The sequence below is a fragment of the Parasteatoda tepidariorum genome, chromosome 1 (assembly GCF_982258835.1).
Source record: "Parasteatoda tepidariorum strain Cologne lab strain chromosome 1, Ptep-v5.0, whole genome shotgun sequence".
Taxonomy (NCBI): domain Eukaryota; kingdom Metazoa; phylum Arthropoda; class Arachnida; order Araneae; family Theridiidae; genus Parasteatoda; species Parasteatoda tepidariorum.
Genome location: NC_141755.1, coordinates 84,540,593 through 84,564,841, shown reverse-complemented (window position 1 = coordinate 84,564,841; position 24,249 = coordinate 84,540,593). Strand labels below are relative to the sequence as shown.

The 24,249-nt window shown below is 28.7% G+C and overlaps 1 protein-coding gene across 1 annotated transcript in view; it reads right to left on the bottom strand.

The window, feature by feature from the left end:
• LOC110283236 (uncharacterized) overlaps nucleotides 1–24,249 on the bottom strand; it is a 160,886-nt gene that overhangs the window by 17,635 nt on the left and 119,002 nt on the right. Inside the window, exons 68-84 of the mRNA XM_087156878.1 lie at nucleotides 23,083–23,214; nucleotides 21,721–21,813; nucleotides 19,659–19,754; nucleotides 15,833–15,943; nucleotides 15,182–15,301; nucleotides 13,421–13,555; nucleotides 11,274–11,432; nucleotides 8,948–9,073; nucleotides 8,724–8,813; nucleotides 7,534–7,668; nucleotides 7,232–7,393; nucleotides 5,579–5,695; nucleotides 3,476–3,514; nucleotides 2,928–3,062; nucleotides 1,866–1,976; nucleotides 649–777; nucleotides 441–563 (exon numbers count right to left, since the gene is read on the bottom strand). Of these exons, the coding sequence (XP_087013004.1) occupies nucleotides 441–563; nucleotides 649–777; nucleotides 1,866–1,976; nucleotides 2,928–3,062; nucleotides 3,476–3,514; nucleotides 5,579–5,695; nucleotides 7,232–7,393; nucleotides 7,534–7,668; nucleotides 8,724–8,813; nucleotides 8,948–9,073; nucleotides 11,274–11,432; nucleotides 13,421–13,555; nucleotides 15,182–15,301; nucleotides 15,833–15,943; nucleotides 19,659–19,754; nucleotides 21,721–21,813; nucleotides 23,083–23,214 (2,013 nt within the window). The remainder of the gene's footprint in view (nucleotides 1–440; nucleotides 564–648; nucleotides 778–1,865; nucleotides 1,977–2,927; nucleotides 3,063–3,475; nucleotides 3,515–5,578; nucleotides 5,696–7,231; nucleotides 7,394–7,533; nucleotides 7,669–8,723; nucleotides 8,814–8,947; nucleotides 9,074–11,273; nucleotides 11,433–13,420; nucleotides 13,556–15,181; nucleotides 15,302–15,832; nucleotides 15,944–19,658; nucleotides 19,755–21,720; nucleotides 21,814–23,082; nucleotides 23,215–24,249) is intronic.

The following is a 24,249-nucleotide window of genomic DNA, read 5'->3' as shown; positions in this document are numbered from 1 at the left end:
TATATATATATATATATATATATATATATATATATATATATATATATATATATATATATATATATATATATATATATATATATATATATATATATATATATATATATATATATAAATATACTATAATTTTAAAAACCAGAATAACCGTTAACCGTTCCCTAAGAACTAAACATATTGCAAAGTGAATGGTTTACATACTGTACATTTTTATTTCCAATACTAGAACTATGTTTTTTTTTTTTTTACCAGCAATGTCATTACCATACAGTAAGGAAATTTTACCAGAATTTTTTTTCTATTTAAAAATAAAGTTTTGCCATAGTTAACAAACTGACATAAATTTTTTTTTTAACAATTAAATTTTTTTAGTGAAATAATATGATATGAGTATAAAATATCAACTAACAATGTTCTAACTTTGAAATTTTATGAAAACATACCTCTTTACTTAAGAGAGAAGTCAAGCTGTCATACGCGTTTGAATTCAGTTGAAACCTTTCCAACTGCCTTTCATTTAAGCAATGTTGTAAGAACGTAGAGCATTGATCACGATGATTCAGTAACTGAAATAATAGCAATTGATAGTGAGTGATTGATAGTGAAATAACAGCTAGTTGTAAAGATTTAAATCAAAAGCAATTTTTATACCTTTCTATTATGATCAGTTTCAACAGATTTGAATTTTCCCAAAGTCTGATTTACATGTTGAATACATTTTACATTGATTTGTTCTATGGGTTCCTTACCCGCGCTGTTGAAATATCCACTAAATAAAGACTGAAAAACAATTAAAATCACGTTTCAGCAAAAATGTTTATTTATAGTTTAAAAAAATATCAGTATGTACTATGCATGGAATATGATTTAACAATTGAAAATAACAAATAGGAGAAAATATTTTCTAGGAGAAAATATTTTAGAAAGTGTTTCCAAAATGATCTGTCTACACCAGCCTTAGCACCAAAAAAAAATTCACAAGCAACAAAAAGTTATAATTTTAATAAAAATGTTATAGATGGAAATAGATAGTTAACACTAGATTGCCTAAGGAAGTCATTTTGCCTGCTTTTAATTTCAATTAGAAAAACAATGATGTATATAGTGACATAATTTCTTAGAATTTTGTACAACATATAATTTTTTTATTGCTAATATTTACTAATAACTTGATATATAACTGTAAATAATCTAAAAAATATTGAAAATTAATTTTAAGCAAATTTCTTTACACATTATTTATTCTTTTACAATCCAGTTATTTTGACTGCTTTTGGGCAATATAGGTATATACTAAATTTTAGTCTTTCTAGTGTTAAACACTTCAGATTCGATCACTATCTATTTTACTGATCACGTTTGATTCATTACTTCATTGAAAAATTAAAAGTCAACTAGTGCAGTAAAAGTCAATTTTTTTTGTGAAGTACTATTTTAAAGATGATAGTGACGTTAAAAGTAAGTCCTTCAGTCTAGCGCACAAACTGATGTTTACAAGCATGTTGCACACATAGCACTTATCAAAAGTCGAATCTCGATCTGATTTTTTATAACTGGACAATAGCAATTTGAAATTATTGTAACTTTATTGCTTGTTAAGTTATAAAAAGTTCTCGAAGAGTAAATTAATTTGCCATTCAAATTTTGTGAAATAAACCAGATGAATTTTTCAGATAGAGTTTTCACAATGTTCATACCATTTCTTTTAAACATCGAATTACTTTTTTTTAAATAAGAAGAACAAAAGAAGCACTTAATCATGTTGTTCTTGTTTGTAGTAATATTATGCAAAATATTATACAAAATAAGTAAGCAATATTATACAGAAATAACTATTAAGAGAGACAAAATAATTTTTTTAAACTCACTTTGAGCTCTCCTAATTTCTCAAATTCTTCATTAATTACTTTATTTTCTGCTTTTCTCTTTCGAGAGATTCGAGACAAATATTCTTTTGCTCTTGTAAGGTTAGACATGCCCTAAAAAGTACACATTCATGATTGTGTACGATAAATTATTTAAATAAAAATAATTTTACATATTCAGTCTCAGAATGTCTTTAATAAATAACAAGATAATATTATTTAAAGATTGCTATAGATTCGTAATATTAAAAAGAAAGACAAATCAGATTGATTATGCTTAAATTGCATTAAAAACGAACAGTTAGATAAACCAGAAAATGTCAGCGTATGCTACACTACATTGGCCCAAAGGAGAAAGTTCTAAGATAACGTAATCAAGACGACGATATAATCAAATTTTTGTCGCTTTTTGGGATAAAAATTGAATATTCGAATAAATTTTCAAAACTAAGAGTGCTTAGAATTGTAATAATGTTTTCCAATCAAATCAACCAATCAAGCAAAGTAATGATGATTGTAAAATGTGTAATGAAGGAAAGATATAATACGACATTGTAACACGTGCGAAATTTGTTTTGAACCTTATTGCACATTAGAGTTCAAAGATAAACAAAAAATGAAAGAAATTGTCCTTACAATTTCAAAATAGGATATACAAAAAAAAAAAAAAAAAAAAAAAAACAGAAGAAAAAAAACAGATGAAAAACAATCTGCAGATGCTCTTATAATCTGCAGCTCCTGATGCCGAACTGGAGGGATATCAGGCTAATATTTAATAAAAAAATTAAGTGAACGAGCTAGGAAAATTCAGACCTTTGCTTATAAAAAACAAAACAAATTAGATATGTTTTTTTACAGCTGATATGCTCGCAGCAATTAACTCGCTTATTCAAACATACACTGCTTTACTGCTTTCGTACAATTACCTGGAATCACAGCGAACTGATTTAACTTTTTGACTTCGATACTTCTAGTGCAGAATCTCTTATAACTTTACTTTAATTATTTAATGATAAAAATAGTAAGGAGCATAAGTTGGCAAAAGTTATTGTGCCTATAACTTACATCCAATACACTCTCATTATTTTCTAAGACAGATGTTAATTTCAAAATTTCACTTTGTACAAATTTTCTTTCTTTTCTTCTAAGAACTAAGCCTTTGAAAATTATATCAGAAAAACTTTGAATGACATCTGCAGCCTAAAATAGAAAGAAGAACTCAATTAGAAAAAAAAATACTAAAATGCACAGATAAACTTCTTATTGTACTTATTTTAAAATAAATGGCAACAATGTTTTAAAGTGAAAATACGTTATTAATTTTTTAAAACTAGATTTTATGTTAGAGTGATTGAATACTGAGAGAAATTAAATCAAATTAAAATCGAAGTTAAGATCCAACAAAGATCGAAGTCCTTTAAAAAAAATCCAGTTTAGATCAAAGTTAGACAATTTAGAAATATAAAACAATTAGACAATTTTCAAATATATTATATTTAAAATTTAGACAATTTTTAAATGTATTAAACATGTCATGCAGCCAAGTTAAAAGGCATTGGCTTATGAAGAAAATGTTTACTTGACGAATTTTTTAAAGTTCTTGTACTACTTACGTCTACATTTACATTCTGCTCCTGTTCTGTCTCAGTCATCTAAAAGAAAAAGATATTTTCACACATAAAAATATTTTTGCAGATATAGAAATGTTTTTATCACTTCAATAATAGTCTATAACAATGATCTTATTTAATGATGAATAAAATCATTATTTAACGTATCGTGATAAGTAAAATGATTATATCTTATTATTTTAAGCTAAAGCTTAGTTTACAGTAGGCCTCTTTAAACGCCACCTTCAATTGTGAATTGCAGGTTTGATTATCTTCTGATACTTTTAAATTTCATTCTTTTAAGTTTGTGAGTCTTATTTCTCATTTTTGACTTTTTTAAAATTTTTTACATACATCTGATGACAGGGTATATTTTGACAGCACTATACCTTTAAAAATGAGTGAAAATAAAGACATGACTTTATTTTAGGAGAAATAACGCTTGATAATCTTTAGCATTTCTATGGTATTTTGTTAAAAAATTTAATGCAATGAAATTATAACGGTTAATAATTTTAAGTAAGTAACTTAATATTGAATAATACTTTGTTTAGATTTTTCAAATTTACTTTTTCTATTGTTTAAACCAAGGCATGGAATTTCAGTTTCAAAGATATTAGCCACGATAAAATTTTTAGTCGCCAATAAGAAAAATATTGCTGCTTAATAACAAAACTAGCACGTGGCGTTTTACTGAGGCATGTTAATCTATGTGTATATAGTTTAATTTAAAGCTCAGCATTTAAAAGAAATGAAAATTACACACCAGCCTTAAATATTTGAATGCAAATGGCGAGTTGTCGAGTGCAAATTTCAAGTTCTGGTTTAATCTGGTAAAAACCAATTGGGATAAAAAAAACTCGGAGTAAATTGCACAAAAACTAAGATATTTATTAGAAATTTAAAAACAGAAAAATTTGCCTATTTTCATGTAATTATCGAGTTATAAACTTATAATTTTACTTTAAGTTACAAAATCAAATTCTGTCGGCAAACGAGGTGTTATATGTAAGCTGTAAAAAGATGCTTTATTTTGGGAATTTTTCAACTTTGGCCATTGAGTTTTAAAAGGATAGATCGTAAAGATTTATTTAATAGCTAGAATAAGAATTAATAACGAGTAATAAATTCCAAAAACTTTATCAAAACTCTGATCAGGTAATATTTAATTGATGAATTAGCAACAAGGAATGCAACTGCAATAAGCAACTGCAATTAGCAACTGCAACAAGAAATCATTTGAAGTTTATATTTGAATGTATATTTTGTTATTGTGCTCTTAAGTATCTTAAAAAGGATTCTTGACATTGCTATTCGTAACCATTCATTTGCCAATTTTTTTGGTGATATTTTGCAATTTTTTTCTCCTTGCACTGCTATTCACAAAATTTTATAACTCCAGAGCTAAAAAGAAATGAACAAAAAATTTTATATGCATTTCTTTAGCATAGAGGACCTATAGAGAGTAAAGAGGAATGCATAAAAACTTTTACCACTTCGGATACTTTCGGACCACTTCGGAGTGCCACTTCGGATACTTTCGATGTAAGATGCAATTTTAATTTTGGATATTAATAAATAATTTGAAATGTCATTGTTAAATTTTCCAACAGTACAACTAACTGTCAATTTAAAAGTTAAGATCAAATATTGAAGCAAATTTTGTGCAGGAGAAATATTGCTTTAACTAGGAGATAAAAAAAAACTTGGTCTATTCACATTTATTTTTACATAAGGTTTTTAATTTTGTTATTTTCTAAAATATGATAAACTGTAATATCAAATGGCTTACATAAAAATTTAATTTAATTGCTGAAATTTCATTTTTAAAGTAATTAAAAAATTTTTTATTTGTATCACCAAACATGATTTTTATTTTTTATGAATCTAGGTACATAAGGTACTGAACTTCATGGAAGATACAAAAAATTAGGTCTCTAAAATCAAAAATTAAAACTTTCATTGTTAAGGTTTTTAAGACTCCATTCCTGTGAAAAGTTAAGAAATATAGGTTCCAAGTTAGACACGATTAAATCAGTAATTAAACGCAGTTTTGAATTACTAACTTTAAGCAAAGTAAATAAATTAATTAATTAATCGACATACCTCAGAAACAGCAACCAGTTCTGACTCAATATAAGATACAGCATTTTCCTTCTTTAAAATTGAAACAGCTTGAAATAAGTCCGGAAGTGTTATTTCAATATTTAATACATTTTTAGCCTGAAAAAAATATTAAGAAATTTAACAGCAATTTATTATAACTGAATTCCTCAATTTTCAGAGCTTAAATTTTTAGCAAGTTAATTAATAATTCTACCAATTATTAAAAATATTTCCGCAAACACTGTTCAAGTTGGGAAATAATGTACATTAAAGTTATATAATTCAAATAAAACAATAAATGTAAATTGTGAATATAATATATTGTAACAAAATAAACCAGGGATTTTTTTCTTGAAATGATTTGAATATTGAAAATATATTTCATTATTGAAATCAGACATGATATTTAAAAGCAGTGATAAATGAACTTAAAGTGCTAAAAGAATTAGGGTTTGATGGGACAATTTAAGAGTGAGGAATATGATATATAATGCATGTAACGATTTGGTTAATGGAGTTCTCAACAATGTGTGAGATGCTGTTACGGAGAACTGTTATTTTTTCTTGTTCTTTCTTACATGAACTTATTTTTTCATATAGTACTTGTAAAAATATAGGGTGCCATGAGAAGTATTTATGATTTTTCGAGATGTTTCTTTTAAGACAAAATCATTTTAATTTGGAAGAATTGATTAAAAAACATGAAAAATGATTTTTTTAAGATTTTAATTTTGTTCTATTTTTCTGCTTTTCTCCGGAATTAAAAACTTTCTTTTAAAACTAAAATATTATTTTTTAGAGATATATTAGATCATATTTTAAAATGCATAATACTATTTTTGAGAGGATATTTATTGAAACAATAAACGAATACATGTCACTTCTCAACAGTGCGTAAATTTAAAAAAAAATTTCAATTCAAGATATCATTTTGTCCTATTAAATGAAAAAAAATCGCATTAAAATATTTAAATAGTTTTTTGAAAAAATTGTGTCATATTTTCTTATTTTCCTTCAATATTAATCACCATGGACTCCTTTCAAAATCTTAGAATAATAAATTATGCATTTCTATTCATTTTACGTGCAATGATATCTTGGACAATAAACAGATCAAAAACAATTGAATTTAAAGTTTTCGTTTGGTGCGCATAAAATGTCGGATTTTAAGTGTATAAAACTACATATTTTTGTCAAAAGTTGCTTATTTAAATAACTGATGCTGCTTTTTAAAATCATTTAATTCTGTACATAGAAGTTTTACGACTGTCTTTATTTTCATATTGTTTAGCCTGTAAAAACTGTTCTAAATGTTTAAAAAAAATCGATTGGTGAAATATCCGGTGAATAAGTTTATTCATTTTATTTCATTCATTCTTCCCGTTTTTTTTTTTAACATTTCGAACAGTTTTTACAGTCAGTGAAAGCTGGTTTAGATGTCTACAAAACATTATATTAAACAGTATGAGAAAGTCTGGAAAATTCCATACATGGAGTTCATTGATTTTAAAGATCAGAATTTTTATTAGACAGGTATCTATGCATTGAAGACTGGCTAGAAAAAGTGTATGGTAGCAAATCGAGGCAATTTTGATTAAATAATATGTAATTCCAGATTTCACAAATCTAAGAAAATGCGTGGTTAGAACATACTGAATAAACTTTTTGATGTCTCGATTCTGGTTTGTCTGACTCGCTTTCATCTGCAGATTGCTTACTGTTCTTGTCAAGTTCGATTAATCTTGATAAAATTGTTTGATACCTTTCTACAGCTGCTAGATAAATTTCTCTCCAAGATGCGGTATATTGAAGGAACTGGAGAAAAAAAAAGCATCGATTTAAAATATAGTCCACAAACAAGTTTATAATAAAATACAGATAGTTCATAACTTAACCAACAATTTGGCAACACTAAGATACTTTTTAAAATAGTTTTAGATATTATTTTGACCCACCTCAGGTTCTAATTCTTTGAAGTTGAAAGAATTGTTGTCGTCATCCAACCTATTATCTTCACAAAAGGCACTGCCAGAACTTTCTGGAATAGAACTATCAAATTTTGATCCAAATTCGCCATCATTTACTGTAGTCTAAATAGAAAGTAATGCGTGTAATAACTAACGAAATATAAAGACTAAATATTAAGTAATGCAAAAAATATTAAAAAAAGCCAGTATTAATGTGTATTAGATGGGTAAAAAATTTTAATCTCGATTCAGTGATCATGGGCTTTTTAATTAATCAATTTTATGTAGTTTACACTATGTGTTAATTTCTTAAGTTAGTTATTTTTTAATTTTCTGGGGGTTATTACAAAAATAAAATTATTTCATGAATGAATTTTGTTTGATGATAAGCATAGCAATTTTTAGTGGTCAAAAAAGTGAAGGAAAAAAAACTATATTTTGTGTGTTAAAATTCGATGCTATAAAATTATTTTTGAAGTCCCTAAAAATATCTCTTCACCGAAAAGTTCTTATTTAATTATTAGAATTAAAAAACATGCACAAAATTTTGGAACACAACACAAAATGTAAAAAAAGTGTATTAAAAATAAACACGAGATTCCAAAAAAAGTACTATTACAATTGTGATTACTAAAAAATTTTCTTAAAACGCTATAAATTAAAAATAATATATAAACAAATATAAAGTTTGCCTCCTAGAAATGATCAAAATTCTCTTTTGAAAAGTACCTGAAAATAAAATAGCTAACATTATCAATCGAATACTTGCTGTCACATCCAAATAAAATTATAAAAGAAAATAGTACTTAAAATCAATTTATGTCGAAAAATTAGTTCCTGAGAGCATATGTTGGATTTTATATCAGTCTATTAAAAGGTTTAGTTATAACTAATTGGAATAGACACAGGGAGAGACATAATCTCAGTTCTCCACATGTATTATCAAGAATCCTTTTCGAAAATAAGGTTAAAAATATACTGATATTAGGGCACGGAAATTAATTCTTAAGCAAGTAAGAAACTGAAACCCTAATTTGAAACTCCCAATGAGTCTCCTTTTTTTGGGCTGGAGTTAAAAAATATACATTAAGTACATTCATTAAGGATTTAACAGAATAAGAAAAGTGCAAAGATATAGTAAGAAATATGCATGAAATTATAAAATAAAAACAACATACGCTGTTAAAATTTAGATAGCCTTCGAAATCTTTTTTCCAAATCAAAACAGACATTGGAAAAATGTTTTCCCATAGGAAATTATAAGGAATCTAAAATAGAGAAGTTGAGAAAAATCATTAATGTATCAACAAAACAGCAAGTTATATCAATGAAAAATGCTTTCCTATAATTAAACAGGCATTTTTAAAATGCTTTTTTTTTGGAACATAAAACAGAAACATACCTTAATCGTTTTCTGTGAAGTATTTCGGCTCTTAGCTTCAAATAAAATAGGGTTGTCATCATTTTGTAACTTTTCTAGCCATTCTTTACCTGGCAGCAAATCAATCCATGATGCAACATCAGATTTCTAAAATAATTGAATAGTAAAGTAAATAACAGCAACTAAATGTGAGAAATTCCAAAACAAACCATGCAACTAACCGCACATTTCAGAATTTATTTTAACAATACTTCTAATGTGTAATTTCGAAACAACATAAAATTGGAAATTTCATTTTTGTAAGTTATTGTAAGTTTTTGTAACCTGTAACTTGCTTTTTCATAGTTTTGCCTCGAAATACTGATTTGAGGAAAAGAGCGATAACTAATGCTTAGTGTTATTTTTTTTCCTTTAAAAATCTATTTTTTGGTACAGAAAATAATTTTTTCTCCTATTTTTAAAGTTTTATTATTAATTTCTAAACATTAATTTTTTAACCTTTTCAAATAAAATAAATGAAAACCATTAAAAATTCTTTTATGAAAATAGCCACTAACGATTTAATAAAAGTTGGATTCTTTAAATTTATTATTGTTTTTATTTTAAAAAATTCTACAAAGAGGGCCAACAAAAGTATGAAATTTTAACTTCGAATGAATTATATTTCTTCATTTAATTGGAAATTCTTAATCTCAGTATGATCAGGTTGCAATTATATATGGTAACATATATTTAGCAAGTGTTTTCTTCAGTTTTACTGGCACGTTAGTAACTTTCATGAAATTTTTACTCATGATTTGGAATAACTTTGGCCAAATTTCAGCATACAGAGTTTAATATAACTTTTCAGAAGCTTATGTGGGCATGATATCGTTGACGTAAACGCTCAAATGATAAAAAAGGGAACGAAATCAAGTTACATAGGTAGCCGATTCTTATCATTTTAATGCATACAAAAAGGAGTTAAAAGTAAATGGATCTGCTGATGACTATTTCATCCAAAATCTGCACCAAAAGTGACTTATTTATTAAATGACCGATTTATTGATGTCTAATTTATCTATTATTAAAGTGACTTATTCATCAATAGCCAAATTGTTACAGTCTGTTGAATAGGATCCTCCGTTTCAGAAATAATAGTGCAAGCACTCGTATGCACCTTGAAACCAAAAATCATCCCTGCCAGGATCAGCTACCACGGACAGAAGCGTGTGGATGACCGGGGCTGTCGTTGGCTGGCTCGCTTTGTAATCGTGGTTAAAAGAGCAACAGTGCTACAGATGTGCCTTTTCACAGTAACAACGCAAGTTGTCATAACCATGGCCTCTGCACCTCCAGCACCTCATTGATGAGGTGCAGGAGGCATCATACTATGAGAGTCTGCTGACTGTGCAAAGCAAAGCACAACGCTTGGAATGTTGACGTGAACATCACCATTTGACAGTCTCTAGGTGTGGAAAAATATTGCCTAGAGTGATAGATTCACTTTGTTAACTGCACAGAAGGAAATGTACACACCTGGAGTAAACTACATGAAGGGTAGTGTATCCTTTATGTCAGTATAGGACTCTTCCAGCAGTCGGAGTAGGCATTTTCTGTCTGAAGACTGTTCGCAGAGACTAAAATGGGTCCACTGATAAGTTTGATATAATCTCTCCCAGGTGGACGTTACTGGCATATCCTTGACGTCTATACTATCCTCTATGTTTATATTTGACAGCCTACAACGGGATTATCTTTCAACAAAGACAATGCACCGTACATCGGAAAGATAGGATGAACATTTTACAGACCAACACGATTATTTTTTGGTCATCAAGGTCACTTGATTTTAATGCAATCGAGCACATCTTTTCAACGCACCACCACCTTTAACCTTTGTGAATTGTGAACGTATGATAAAGAGTCTTATATAGGAATGGATTACTATATCTTTCCGTGTGGTATCGAATTCATGCCAAAACTAATAGCAGGCGTCATGTAGGCGAAAGATGTTGTAACGCGATACTAGACATATATCCCGATTTCAATTGTTCTTCGTGGTGTTCTAATGTAAATATACAGAAATATACTTTTTAAAATTAGTTATATACCATAATAATAAATTGTTATAGATTTTTAGCTGGTTTAGCTGGTTAACAGCTTCCTATTTAAGCTTCCTATTATAATTTCCCAATATTATCCTCTATATTAAAGATACAAAAATGAGCTTTATTATAGGGAACATCAACAGTTTTATAATTAAAATCAGGTAAAATTAAATATTTTCCTAACACATAAGATGTGATAGCGTACCTCAAAGTATTTTATGAAAAACAAAGTAAGAATGACATTATTTTAGAATTACCTTTGAAGTGTCTATCTCAATACCCATTGCTTTTTTGACTTCATCAAACAATGATAGTTTCGGCTTTAATTCCAGAGTAATTTCGTCGGAATCAGAACTCAACAGCTGTTCAAGGACATCAAGAATAAGATCATCCCAATTGAAATTTACATTATATGTCTAGAAAAAAGACATCTCTTAAGTTTTATATAACGAAACTCGAAATTTATTGCGTCATAAAACAAGTTATAAGTGAATTATAATTATTTAATTAAGTACTTTTGTTCATTTAAATTTTCATGCATCAATATAAAAAATTATTTTTTTAGTGCGATAAAAAATAAATGTTTGCGAGACTTTATTATATTTATATGGAGGAAAGAGTGGGTATGCTTGAATCATGTTTTATATTGTAAGTTTTATTTATTTGTGTTATTTTTTTTCGAAGGGTGCTGAGATAATATGTGTTTATATTTATTGTTTAACACTAAATCGTCCGTTTCTCTTTCCCGGTTAAGAATTCCATAAAGTTAAAATTGAAATATTATGAGTTTATGCATCTTACTAAACCCGTTTGTGACGTCCTTTAACCTACTATATTACCTGTTTAAAACTAAATACTTTTTCTTGTTATTCAATGAAAAACTTAGGTATAAAAAATAAATTTCTATGCAATCATACCCATTTGCAAAATATTCGGTCAATTGAAAGGATTTACGAAACAAAATATATCAGTAGTAAATAGTAACGAAAACAAAAACATAGTTAAATTTTAGTTTTCAGAAAAGTTCAGATCATTTTGTTCAAAGAGTGTAAGAAAAAAACTTTTTTTTCCCGTATCAAGTGATTTAAATAGTAGATTAAGAATTATTTTATTTGTCAAACTTTGTAATAAAACCATCTTCAGTTGTGAGAATCTAAATTTAGACACTAAAAATTTACGTGTAATTTTTTAAACAACGCAAATTAAAACATTAGAGTAGTCCTAAATAATTTACAGTTTTTTTTGTTAATTCTAATTTGATATTTTTAAATATTACCTAAACTTAACCAAAACGTTTTTATAAAATAGGGAACTCATAACTTAGAAATTCTGTGCAATCAAATTAATTTTAAATTATTTATTTTTAGAACAAAGAAATTTCAGAAAATAACAAAAAACCTATAAAGTGTTTTCAGCTCCTTTTACTAATTATAAAATTTTCTACAAAAAGTTTTTTTATTTATTTTTTTAAAATTTTTTTTTATTTCCAATGGCAGGCCAATTAAAAAAAAGTAAGTTTCTACAAAAAGTAATTAGCAAGAATATATATATATATATATATATATATATATATATATATATATATATATATATATATATATATATATATACGTATAAACCAAAGAACCATTACATTATGACCACCCTGCTAATAACATATAGGATCACCTTTAGCCCTCAAAACTGCTTGCACCCGCCGTGGCATTGATTCCACAAGGTGCTGATAGGTAGTCTGAGGTAGGTATCTGGTACCAAGCTCTCACCAACTAGTCCTGAAATTCCCTCACATTGCGAGGGGGTAGCGTGGCAGCACGAATTTGGTTTTCCAAGTAGGATCACAAATGCTCTATTGGATAAAGGTCAGGTGAATGTGGGGGCTAAGACATGACTTGAAAGTCACTGGAATGTTCCTAGAACCAATCCATGACGATTCGACCCTTATGGCATGGTGCATTATCCTGTTGGTAAACACCATCCCCTGCAGGAAAAACTGTTGCCATGAATGGGTTAACCTGGTCTGCAACTATGTTTAAGTAGCTTACGGACGTCAGAGATTGTTCTATGAGGATTATTGGTCCTAATGTGCCCCATGAAAACATTGTTCCTAGGCGAGATACCATGAAAACTGGGGCGAGCCCATTGTTATAGATGGAGGGTGGTCATAATGTAATGGCTCTTCGGTGTATATATATATCCATGACGATTATATGACGACGATATATTATATGACGATATATATATATATATATATATATATATATATATATATATATATATATATATATATATATATATATATATATATATATATATATATATATATATATATATATATATATATATATATATATATATATATATATATATATATATATATATATATATATATATATAAATCTCTTACCATCTCCTTAATCAGAAGCATTTTCTCATCTTCCGCAATTTTAAAATCAGAGGTGAATTCTAAACAGCGTTTAATTAGATCTTCAGAATGGTATTTTGACATAACATAAAATATTTCATTCCACGATGGTAAGGACTGAAACAATATAACAAATATAGTTAATACAGAAAAATTAAGAATTTTACTATAAAACACGTAAGTGTAAGTTAAGTAATGAGCCTGGTGACACTAAGCTTGATATGGAAACTCCTACAAACTTGGAAACAAGCGCTTCTTGGACTTAGGGTTACATGGTTTCATGATGAGATTAAACTCGGAACTTCAAACTAGTTTATAGCTATCTTTCCTGTGAAGTCAATATTTAAAGCTCGTTCTAAAAATTTGTGACATTAATATGGAATAGCGGTGTGATGAAAGATTTTTTTTTCAGACTTAACACAACGCAGCGGAAACTTCTACAATACTTCAGAACGACAATAGATACAATGTTTTAGCAAGAGTTCAGCTTTTTTGGCGAGTACAGGCTTTCTCAGAAGGAAGAGAGCAGATGGAAGAAGAATCGTGCACCAAACGACTTTCAACTGAAAAAGAACCGATGAAAGAATCCGGGATCTTGATCATTCAGGTCGTCGTTTGAGGGTCAGAATGTTCGGGAACAGTTCAATTTCAATCACACCATCCATCAATGAATTGAGGATGAGAAAAATCTGCTCAAAAATGGCTTCAAAAATTTTTTTTCTCTGAAACGAAGGGAAAGGAGATGAAAATGTCCTTTTAGGACACTAGAAAATATTCGAAATGTATTAACCCAGGGGATTGAATTTATACCTGTATCTGAGTTCCAGCACTGCTATAAGAAGTGGAAGAAGCATATTTAATTCAGCATGGCTTTCCAAGGGAATTATTTTGAGGGAAGCAATGTGGAATAATAATTCTGTTCGAATAAAAGATATTTAAAGCATCAGTTTCATTACTAAGGGGGGGGGGAGAGGAAAAGGAGGGAAGATTTTAAAAAAACGAATACGAATTAATTTTACGCTGAATCAAATAAGATTTAATTCAAGATAGTAGGACACTGCCACAAACCCGCTTATAGGGTGGGCCACATTCACACACACAACAGAGGACAGCACAAAGAGAGAGAGAAACATCCATGCCCAGAGCGGGATTCGAACCCGCAGCCAATGGCTTCGCAGTTAGGCGCGCTAACCGCTCGGCCACCTGGCCGGCACTTCATAATTTAATTAATTTATTTTGAAATTTGCTGAAATCTAAAGAAGTACATCTAGGATATGCGCGTTCCAAATTTTATGCAACTATATCCAATGCTTCTTTTGATATATCAATTTTAAGGCAGCAAATTTTTGGCTGTTATTTGTCTGCAAAATCTTTTATACAGAAAAATAACTTTAAATATTAATATGATGTTGGTTTTGGGATTGTAGCGACTGTAAAAATCTTATCAACTATGTAACTTATGTTCCAAGTAAAATGAAAATGTTTTGGTGTTATTTGAAACAGAATAAAGTAGGCAATTTTTTTGAAACAATGAATAAAAACCGATTTTTTAAAATATTATTTTGATATCCTCACCAAATTTAAATTACAAGAAAAGAACATTTATTTCTGTAATTACTATGAATACTAGTTCTTTTGCAAATCTGTTAATTACTTTCAAATGGTTATTTTAAACACATGAAATAACGCACTGCAGACAAATTACTAGCAAAACAAAAAAAAAATTTAGAAAAAAATATCTACCTGATTAAGGAGGGTTTTTTCTATCAGTGTTGGTACATTTAATTCATATGACACCTTCCTTGCAGTTTTAGATTTGACGGCATGAATAAAAAAGTCCTCCCAAGATATGTAATCAGAAATCTAAAAATAAATTGATGAAAGGTAAATACCATTTTCTGAACTAAACTTAAATAACTGAAAAGATTGGTTAACGTCAAGCTTCGGAAACATTAAATTTATTTTTTCAAATTTCTAGCAAATAGTTAAATATTTTTTCAAATTTAATTAAATATTTTTTCAAATTTTAAAAACTGAAATAATAGAGAAAATTAACATAGCAGGAACCTCGTTTAAACGTTACTGCACTAAAGAAACGCAATATTATTTACAATTTCTGCAAGTTTAGTAGACTCTCATAATGCACAGACGAACCTATTACATTATTTTTGTGAAATTTGTAGCTTGTAAGTTGTGAAATTAGCTTACAACCTAAATTCTATCGTAATATAAACTATTTAGTCTATAATATGATAATGCAATTTTTCAAAAATTGGGTCTGAATTCTTTATAATACCCTAATGTGGCAAACACTCAGAACATGGTTAAAACTCTTATTTGGCTAGAATGTAGCTATAACTGGAGCTATAACTGGAATAAAATTATTAAACTTACCGAATCCAGTGAACTGGAGGAGCTTTCCACAATTTTATCATATGCTTTTAAATCTTTTTCGATGGAAGATCCAACTTTTAAAAAAATTTCTTTCCAAGTTTCCATTTTGGCCTTGATAAAAGATGAAAAAGTTAGGGAATTTAGTTTGCAATAACGATAGCTATCAAAACAATAAATTTCTTAATTTTATCAAACACGAACGAGCATGAAAACTCCACCGTATATTTGCGGTTAATACAGTGCATTGAAAAAAATTTACCAAACTGGCTCCTAAGCAACAAAAAAAATTAAAGTGAATTTAAATTAGTTTCCTGAATAATTAGTTAATTAAAAAAATTGCATTATTTAAATAACATCTATAATATATATATATATATATATATATATATATATATATATATATATATATATATATATATATATATATATATATATATATATATATATATATATATATATATATATATATATATATATATATATATATATATATATATATATATATATATATATATATATATATATATACAGTGGTGGCCAAAAGTGTGGACACATTTTGAAAGTTTCATGTTTTTCAACTTTGTGTGCTTGTAGAATATATTAATTTTCACTTAAATACAAACGTTTATATATCAAATTGAAGGTAATTTAATGTAAAATTTAATAATAAATACAGTATTACAATATCTACATTACAAAAAAAGTTATGCAATTAATAGTAAGATCTATCTTAGATTTGCATTTTTTTAAAGTAATACTTACACAATCAATACTTAGTAGGATAACCCTTAATTTTTAAGACAGCTTCACAGCGTCTTTTCATCGAGTGAACGAGTGTTTGGAGTTCATCTTTCGTAATCACATGGTGCCAAGAATCAATTATAGCTTCAATAAGTTGTCTTTTATTGGATGGACGTTTTTTTCGTACAAGAATTTTCAAACGTCGCCACAAATTTTCGATTGGATTGAGATCAGGGCTGTTTCCTGGCCATGGTAATATATCTATGCCTTTATTTTGAAACCATGCTTTGCATACTTTTTCTGTGTGGCATGGAGCTGAATCCTGCTGAAAAATAAATGGTGCGTTGTTGGAGAAGAAATCCCTGATGGAAGGTATCAATTTTGGTTTCAGGGCAGTTTCGATGTATTTTTTGGCATTCAGGATGCCATCAATCACTTGAATTCGCCCCACACCATCTGCAGATATACATGCCCAAATCATGACATTTGTTGGATTTTTAGTAGTTGCTTCAATGCAATCAGGATGAAGCACTTCACCTACTCTACGTCTCACGTATTTTATACCATCACTTCCAAAGAGCGATATTTTACTCTCATCACTCCAGATTACTTGCTTCCATTGATTTTCTGATCATGTAATACGTTCCTTTGCCGACTTAACTCGTTTTTTGCGTTGCTTTTGATTTAAATATGGCCTTTTCCTTGGAATTCTAGCTTGTAGTCCAAATCCTGATAAGCTTCTTCTTATTGTTCTTGAACTTCTTGCAATGCCAGGTGCATTCATTTCACATCTAATGGCACCTGATGACATTTTTCTATCTTGAAGGCATAGTCATTTAAGTTTTCTATCGGTAGTAGCACTTGTGCATTTTTTTCGGCCTGATTTGGCATCCTGAATGCCAAAAAATACATCGAAACTGTCCTGAAACAAAAATTGATACCTTCCATCAGGGATTTCTTCCCCAACAACGAACCATTTATTTTTCAGCAGGATTCAGCTCCATGCCACACAGCAAAAGTATGCAAAGCATGCTTTCAAAATAGAGGCATAGATATATTACCATGGCCTGGAAACAGCTCTGATCTCAATCCAATTGAAAATTTGTGGCGACGTTTGAAAATTCTTGTACGAAAAAAACGTCCATCGAATAAAAGACAACTAAGTGAAGCTATAATTGATTCTTGGTACCATGTGATTACGAAAGATGAACTCCAAGCACTCGTTCACTCGATGAAAAGACGCTGTGAAGCTGTCTTAAAAATTAAGGGTTATTATACTAAGTATTGATTGTGTAAGTATCACTTTAAAAAAATGCAAATCTGAGATAGATCTTACTATTAATTGCAAAACTTTTTTTGTAATACAGATATTGTAATACTGTATTTATAATTAAATTCTACATTAAATTACCTTCAATTTGATATATAAACGTTTATATTTAAGCGAAAATTAATATATTCTACAAGCACACAAAGTTGAAAAACATGAAACTTTCAAAAAGTGTCCACACTTTTGGCCACCACTGTATATATATATATATAAACATCTATAATGCGAAAACGTTTGCAAATGTTTTTAGTTTAGACAGGCAATATTTTCATCTATAATTTCTGTTAGTTACATGCTAAAATTAGTATACGAATTACAAATAACTTACAAACTATTTCAGAAGAACATATTTTACTTAAAAAATATTTTGATATTAATCATTTTATTAAAAAATAATATTTCAAACTCAGAAAACATAATTAGGTACTTGCATTTCAAGGAGAAGTTGATCACGGATGCCCACACATGTGAGCTATGACGTCAGCTTTAGCTGACCATTGATTAGCAAAATGGCGTGTTAAGTTGAGCTAAGTTTTTCCACAGAAGTTAGAATGTAATTAAATGTGAAGTTAATTAAATACAGCGTCGTATCACACATCGAATTTGTTGAAATATAATTCTTTCTTGTCTACGTCTTTTACTTAATTTAGATTTATTATTTGTTTACCTATTTTATTGTAACCATGATGTATTTTTGTTTTATGTACCTGGAAACTTCGATGCATATTTAGTTTATGTTCTACATGGCTTCGTGGCCGTCTTTGTCTGAAGTAAGAAACATATAGTGAAAGAATCTTTGTGCTAGAATATTGAATGTGCCACTTAAGAGAATTGATACTTGATGGGCTTGACTTACTCGAAATAGAATGGAAAGAACAGCTGCTAACGTTAATGAATGCCACGTTTCAACAGCCAATCAGGATCGAGATACCCACACTACATCACTTGCTGGTATCCCATTGTTTCAGCTAGCAAGTCATGAAATTGTGCATTTTAAACATCGTCTTCTTTTATCTTCTTGAATTATCTTTTCTATAATCTCTCATTATACATGTCTTCAGAATCTTCGTCAAAAAGGAAATCGAAAAATTTACTCATTAGAGGCTTCTAATTAATATTTAAAAGGGGAAGAAGGAAAAAAGTTACTGAAACCGAATCACTTTTGAGAAAGACAGGACGGAAGGCAAAAAAAAAATTTTCATTGTCTAATGGAACGTGGAGGTATTTCTAATACTCCTCGCTGTTTCCAATAGCAAATAAATTTTACACTTCCGACTATTAAGACAGCGGTTTTATTTTTTCCTCTCTTAAATATTTATTTGTGACTCCTAACACACGAATTTTTTCGATTTCTTTTTAAACAAGGACTATAAAAACGTCAATTCAGGGTTCATTAAAGAACGCCGTATCTATAAATGAATGCATAAACAGAAACTTTTTCATTTCTCACATGTCTTACAGAAATAATTTGTAAGTTGTAAAAAGTATGTTTACTAATTTTACCTGATTTCTTATAGAAAATATAAATCTTTAGTTTTTCTAATAAATTTCACAATAAATTTCATTTGCCTAGCATTCAATTTATTGAATATTAGACAGGAAATTTAAGTAGTTCTCTTCAAATGTAATTTCATCATTTATACGTGGTTATAAGACGAATCATATTTAATTATAATTAATCATAAATCTTAGTTTGCAAAATTACAAAATTTAGCAATTTTATATTGTATATTTAAAAAAACAAACGTATAATACATTTAAGTCTAAAGAGGACTCTATTTTATGCTTCGATGGCGAGATTCTTTTTTCCATTGCCACATTGAGAAATTCTTCCCCATTCAGGTGGAATTCCTAGAAATACATGAGAAAAACATTATTTTTTAACAAAATTATAATGTAAGAAAAGAAAGAAATTACACTATTTCAATAATTACATTATTTCAAATAATATAAGACGACGAAAAAATTATTTTGACTGCGATTAAATTTTAACATCCCTTCTTTGCTATACGCTTGTTTTCACCGCGTTTTTTACTACAATTACTAGGCTATGATCATAAATTATACATTATTGAATAGAATAATATACACTGATAATATATGAAATTAAATTTGAATTGTTTTGCTAAAACATTCTCTTAAATGTACACTCTGTGCTTTCATAATATTAGAATCATAAATAGAAATATTGCAAAAGTACGTCATTTTCCTTTATGCTTTTGATTCTAGCAATCATAATATATTATTTAAAAAGATAAAAAAGAAACAGAGAAAATTTTGATAATAACTCGTCCTATAATTATGATTACACTATTAAAAATTTTGAAAACTATCACGGAAACAGGGTCTGGTTTTGTTTTAATAAAAACATTTTGAGATAGGACTTAACATAGGGCATAAGGACTTAACTTTAAATTTTCCCATATTAATTTATTTTATATACAGAATGTTTCTAAAGATTCTCTTAATATGTATTTCTAAAATCGTTTTTTAACCCCTTAACGATCGGTTAATTTTCAAGAAAACGGTCATAAAAGTGCCTATTTTGCCAAATACACGCATTTGATTAGTGCTGACATCTAGTTTAAAATAAACTAACTATCTACAATTACCTTACAAGTATGCTAGTACTGCCGTCTCTGGTGTGTAAAATGAGAAATAAAATGTTTTCCGGGCAAAAGAAAGTATTTAGTTTTATTCTTATTGGCGCGTTACTACTGAACACTCCAGCCCAGAAATTTCAAGGGAGCGAGAAATAGAGGGCGAAACCTCATCCGCCATTTTCACGGGGGCGAGAAGGAAGAGGTTAAAAAATGAAAACATAAAAATATACTCATGGTGACGGGCAAATGACGGAGGAAAAAGCGAAAACGCAACCGAAATCTGACAAACTTCAGCTCAGGAATGAACGTAATAATCAACAAAACAGGTTCGATTACAGGACGAAACAGAGAGGAATTGAAAGACTGTTATTCAAAACATTTTCGAATTTCACAATTTAATTAAACCTGTAATTACATCCGAATCTATCTACTGAATATTCACATTTCGATAGTGTTTTTAATTTTTTTCTAGCTTAAATATAATTTGCGTCCCACCGTGAGTATTCTTTTCGTTTTCAGTTTTGACAAGTATTCAAAAATACGCGTTCTAATGGCGACCTTTTCAGAACTCCTATAATCGAACCTGTTTTGTTGATTATTACGTTCATTCTTGAGCTGTAGCTGGTCTGATTTTGGTAGCGTTTTCGCTCTCTCCTCGGTCAATTAAAAAGAGACTCACCATGAGTATACTTTTTTGTTTTCATTTTTGAAAATGATTTTAGAAATACCTTATTAGGACAATCTTTTCAGAACAACTTGTATATATTTTTGCAGAAGCGCAATGATAAGTAAACATTTAAAAATGATATATTGCTGTTTATTTACAGTAATACAGACTCTCGTTCGATAGTAACTCAAAATTAAAACGTTTTTTTGGGAAAAATTAATAATTTTTTTTAGTTTGGTTTTATACTTAAACTAAAAAGGATTTAAATAATAGAAAATTAAATTTTGAAGACTAATTTTTAACTGAAAAGTAATTATTAAACAGAATTTTTCTTTTCAGAAAAATTGGGCTGGTTAGTTTAGGAAAATAAAATCCTGATTTAAGCGAATTAATAGCATTTTGTTCACAATTATTTAACTCATATATTCAAACATCACTTCTTATATATTATATATAGATACAAATTAATAATTAAACTTAAAAGTTTGATATACTATGATAAAATCTTATCAATGTTCTTCATGTTACTTTAAAACAATTGCTTTACCTTCAATCTCCAATGTTTGAAAATGCTTTTATTTTCACTGGAACACAAAGCTATTGATACAATCTTCTGCCAAATCAGTAGAGAATTAGGAATCTGAATATTAAATAGCATTTATGCAAAAAATGTAATAGTAAAATTTTTTAAAAAGTTAGAAATGATGCATAATATATTACATTTTTTAAAATATTTATGATGTTAATGAAGATATTGCTCTAAAACTTTACCCGACACTGCTAGTGTAAAATGGGCACTTAAGTACTAGTGACAATACTGCTTTACAATCCATTTGGAACACAAAGCAATGAAGTATTAAAAATGACTCCGTTCTAGCAATGTTAAAAAATATTTTTCATGAATTAACAATTTGATCACAGTTTCAATTTTTTTTAACAGTACATGAGAATTAAGATTTGAGACAATCCTAATTATAATTCTCAAAAATAATTACTAATAGCTGTCATATATTTGTAAAGACTTCTGGATAGCTAATATTCTATTTATTTTTTGTTTTGTTTCTAGAACAAATTACCTTGCTGAATCAGCAGTTATTACACAGATTTAATAAAATTTTGCTTTTGCAATACTAGGTCAAGGGAAGGAAAAGATTTAACGAAATCTTACTTGTAATTATGAAAATAATTGCTACTTATTTTTCGTTTTTTTTTCCAGAATTATTATGACTTATTATTTCTCCTTATTTTTATCATAGTTCAATAAATTCTTTTTATAATAGCATTATAAATTACAGAATTAAATAGGGACTTAGTACAGAAGTTGTTTTTTCCTTTGTTGCCCTTTTTTGAAGAATCATGTTCTAAGATTTATCAGAAAAAAATGATTTAGAAGTTTAACTCAACAAAAAGAAAAGGTTGAATATAGATATAGTAATATTCATTCCGTAATAGTCTAAGTTTACCACAATCCTAATTTTCTGTCAGAATTCAAAAATTTGAATAAAGGCCAATTTATACAATAATTCTGAAGTATATATAAAAATATATGTAAAAAAATAAAGCATTTCGGCAACATCCTGTTGTTGAACAGAGAATACACGAAGCTTAAGGCTCCACAAGTTCGTAACAAACAGCATACTATATATACTATATATATATATTAAAAACAATTAAAAATTTTGATAATGGACCATTATAAGGCAGTGCTATGGGTGATTCCACAGTTGAACGACAAAAAAATATTTAAATTTTTATAGATTATTTTATGAATATAAATTAAATTATAACATATCGCATCAAGGTATTTCAATTATAGAATTATAGACGCATATGCATAACATGTTTTTGTTTTTTTTTGTGCGGGAAAAAAAAATCCGATCTTAAGATAAAATAAATTAAATAAATGTACCTCAGAATTTGTATCACTAATTACTGGTTCTTCTAGCTGATCAAGCTTATTTTGCATCATTTCAATTTCTTCATTTTTCAATTCTATAGCTTTTACTACAATCTTTTTACCGAGTAGATTATGTTCCTTTGGCTAGATGGAAAATAAGTGGTTAAAGGATACAGATAAAAATATTTCGTAACTAACAAAAAAAGTTTTTTTTTGTAACAAATAGAGTTATTTCTTAGGCATAAAAAGTAAGTGCATTATCTTAATATTATGTATTTTGATACAGTCTATGATGCATTGTCTTCATTCTCCTCAAAAACTTTTGATGCATTGTAGAAGAGTAACAAATGCTACATCATAAAAAATCCTGCCAAATTGCTTGATAAATCCGAACTTGGATTGATCTCCTCAGACTTGATTTTAGAAGAGAAACAGAATAAAAAAATCCGAAGAAGACAAATTTAATTTAAGAAGCGATGTTTCGAATTTGGAGATCACGTTGCTGTTAGAAACTATGGGAAACCCGATGTGAAGTGGAATTTGGGAACAGTAGTAAGTCCTGATGGACAACTACATTATACTTTTAACGTAATTAAACAACTATGGAGAAGCCGTGTTGGTCAGATTACAAATAGGTTGTCAGTTTGAAGATAATGAACTGCCTGAGTTTTCTACTCCAAAAGTGACATGATCCACAACAGCCATCTGATAAGACTGTCAACTACTCCAGGTTATTCCAGGAGAACTTTAATCGACGTTCTGCAATGAATAGTGTTCGTAACAATAACCATATTCCACATTCCAACGATTGGTGATAACTTAACCAAAGACAGTGCAAACATTACTAGACAAAGATTACTAACAGAAACTTTTTGCCCCGTGTTATTTTTTATTTTTCAGATTCGGCAGAAGGAATCTGATGTTTGAAAAATTAAGTATAATTACATTTTATGCAGTGTTGGTTGGTTATATTTAATTAAGTACAATGTGAGATGACGCGCGGTGGCTGAGCGGTAGCGCTATGCGCTGTCATGCCCTAGGTCCCTGGTTCGATCCTCGGGCCGGGCAAGGATGACTCAGCCTTTCATCCCTTCAGTGGGTCGATAAATGAGTACCAAGCATGCTTGGGAACTAAACACTGGGGGTTCCGCGTTCGGCTGACCACCTGACCGGAACCCC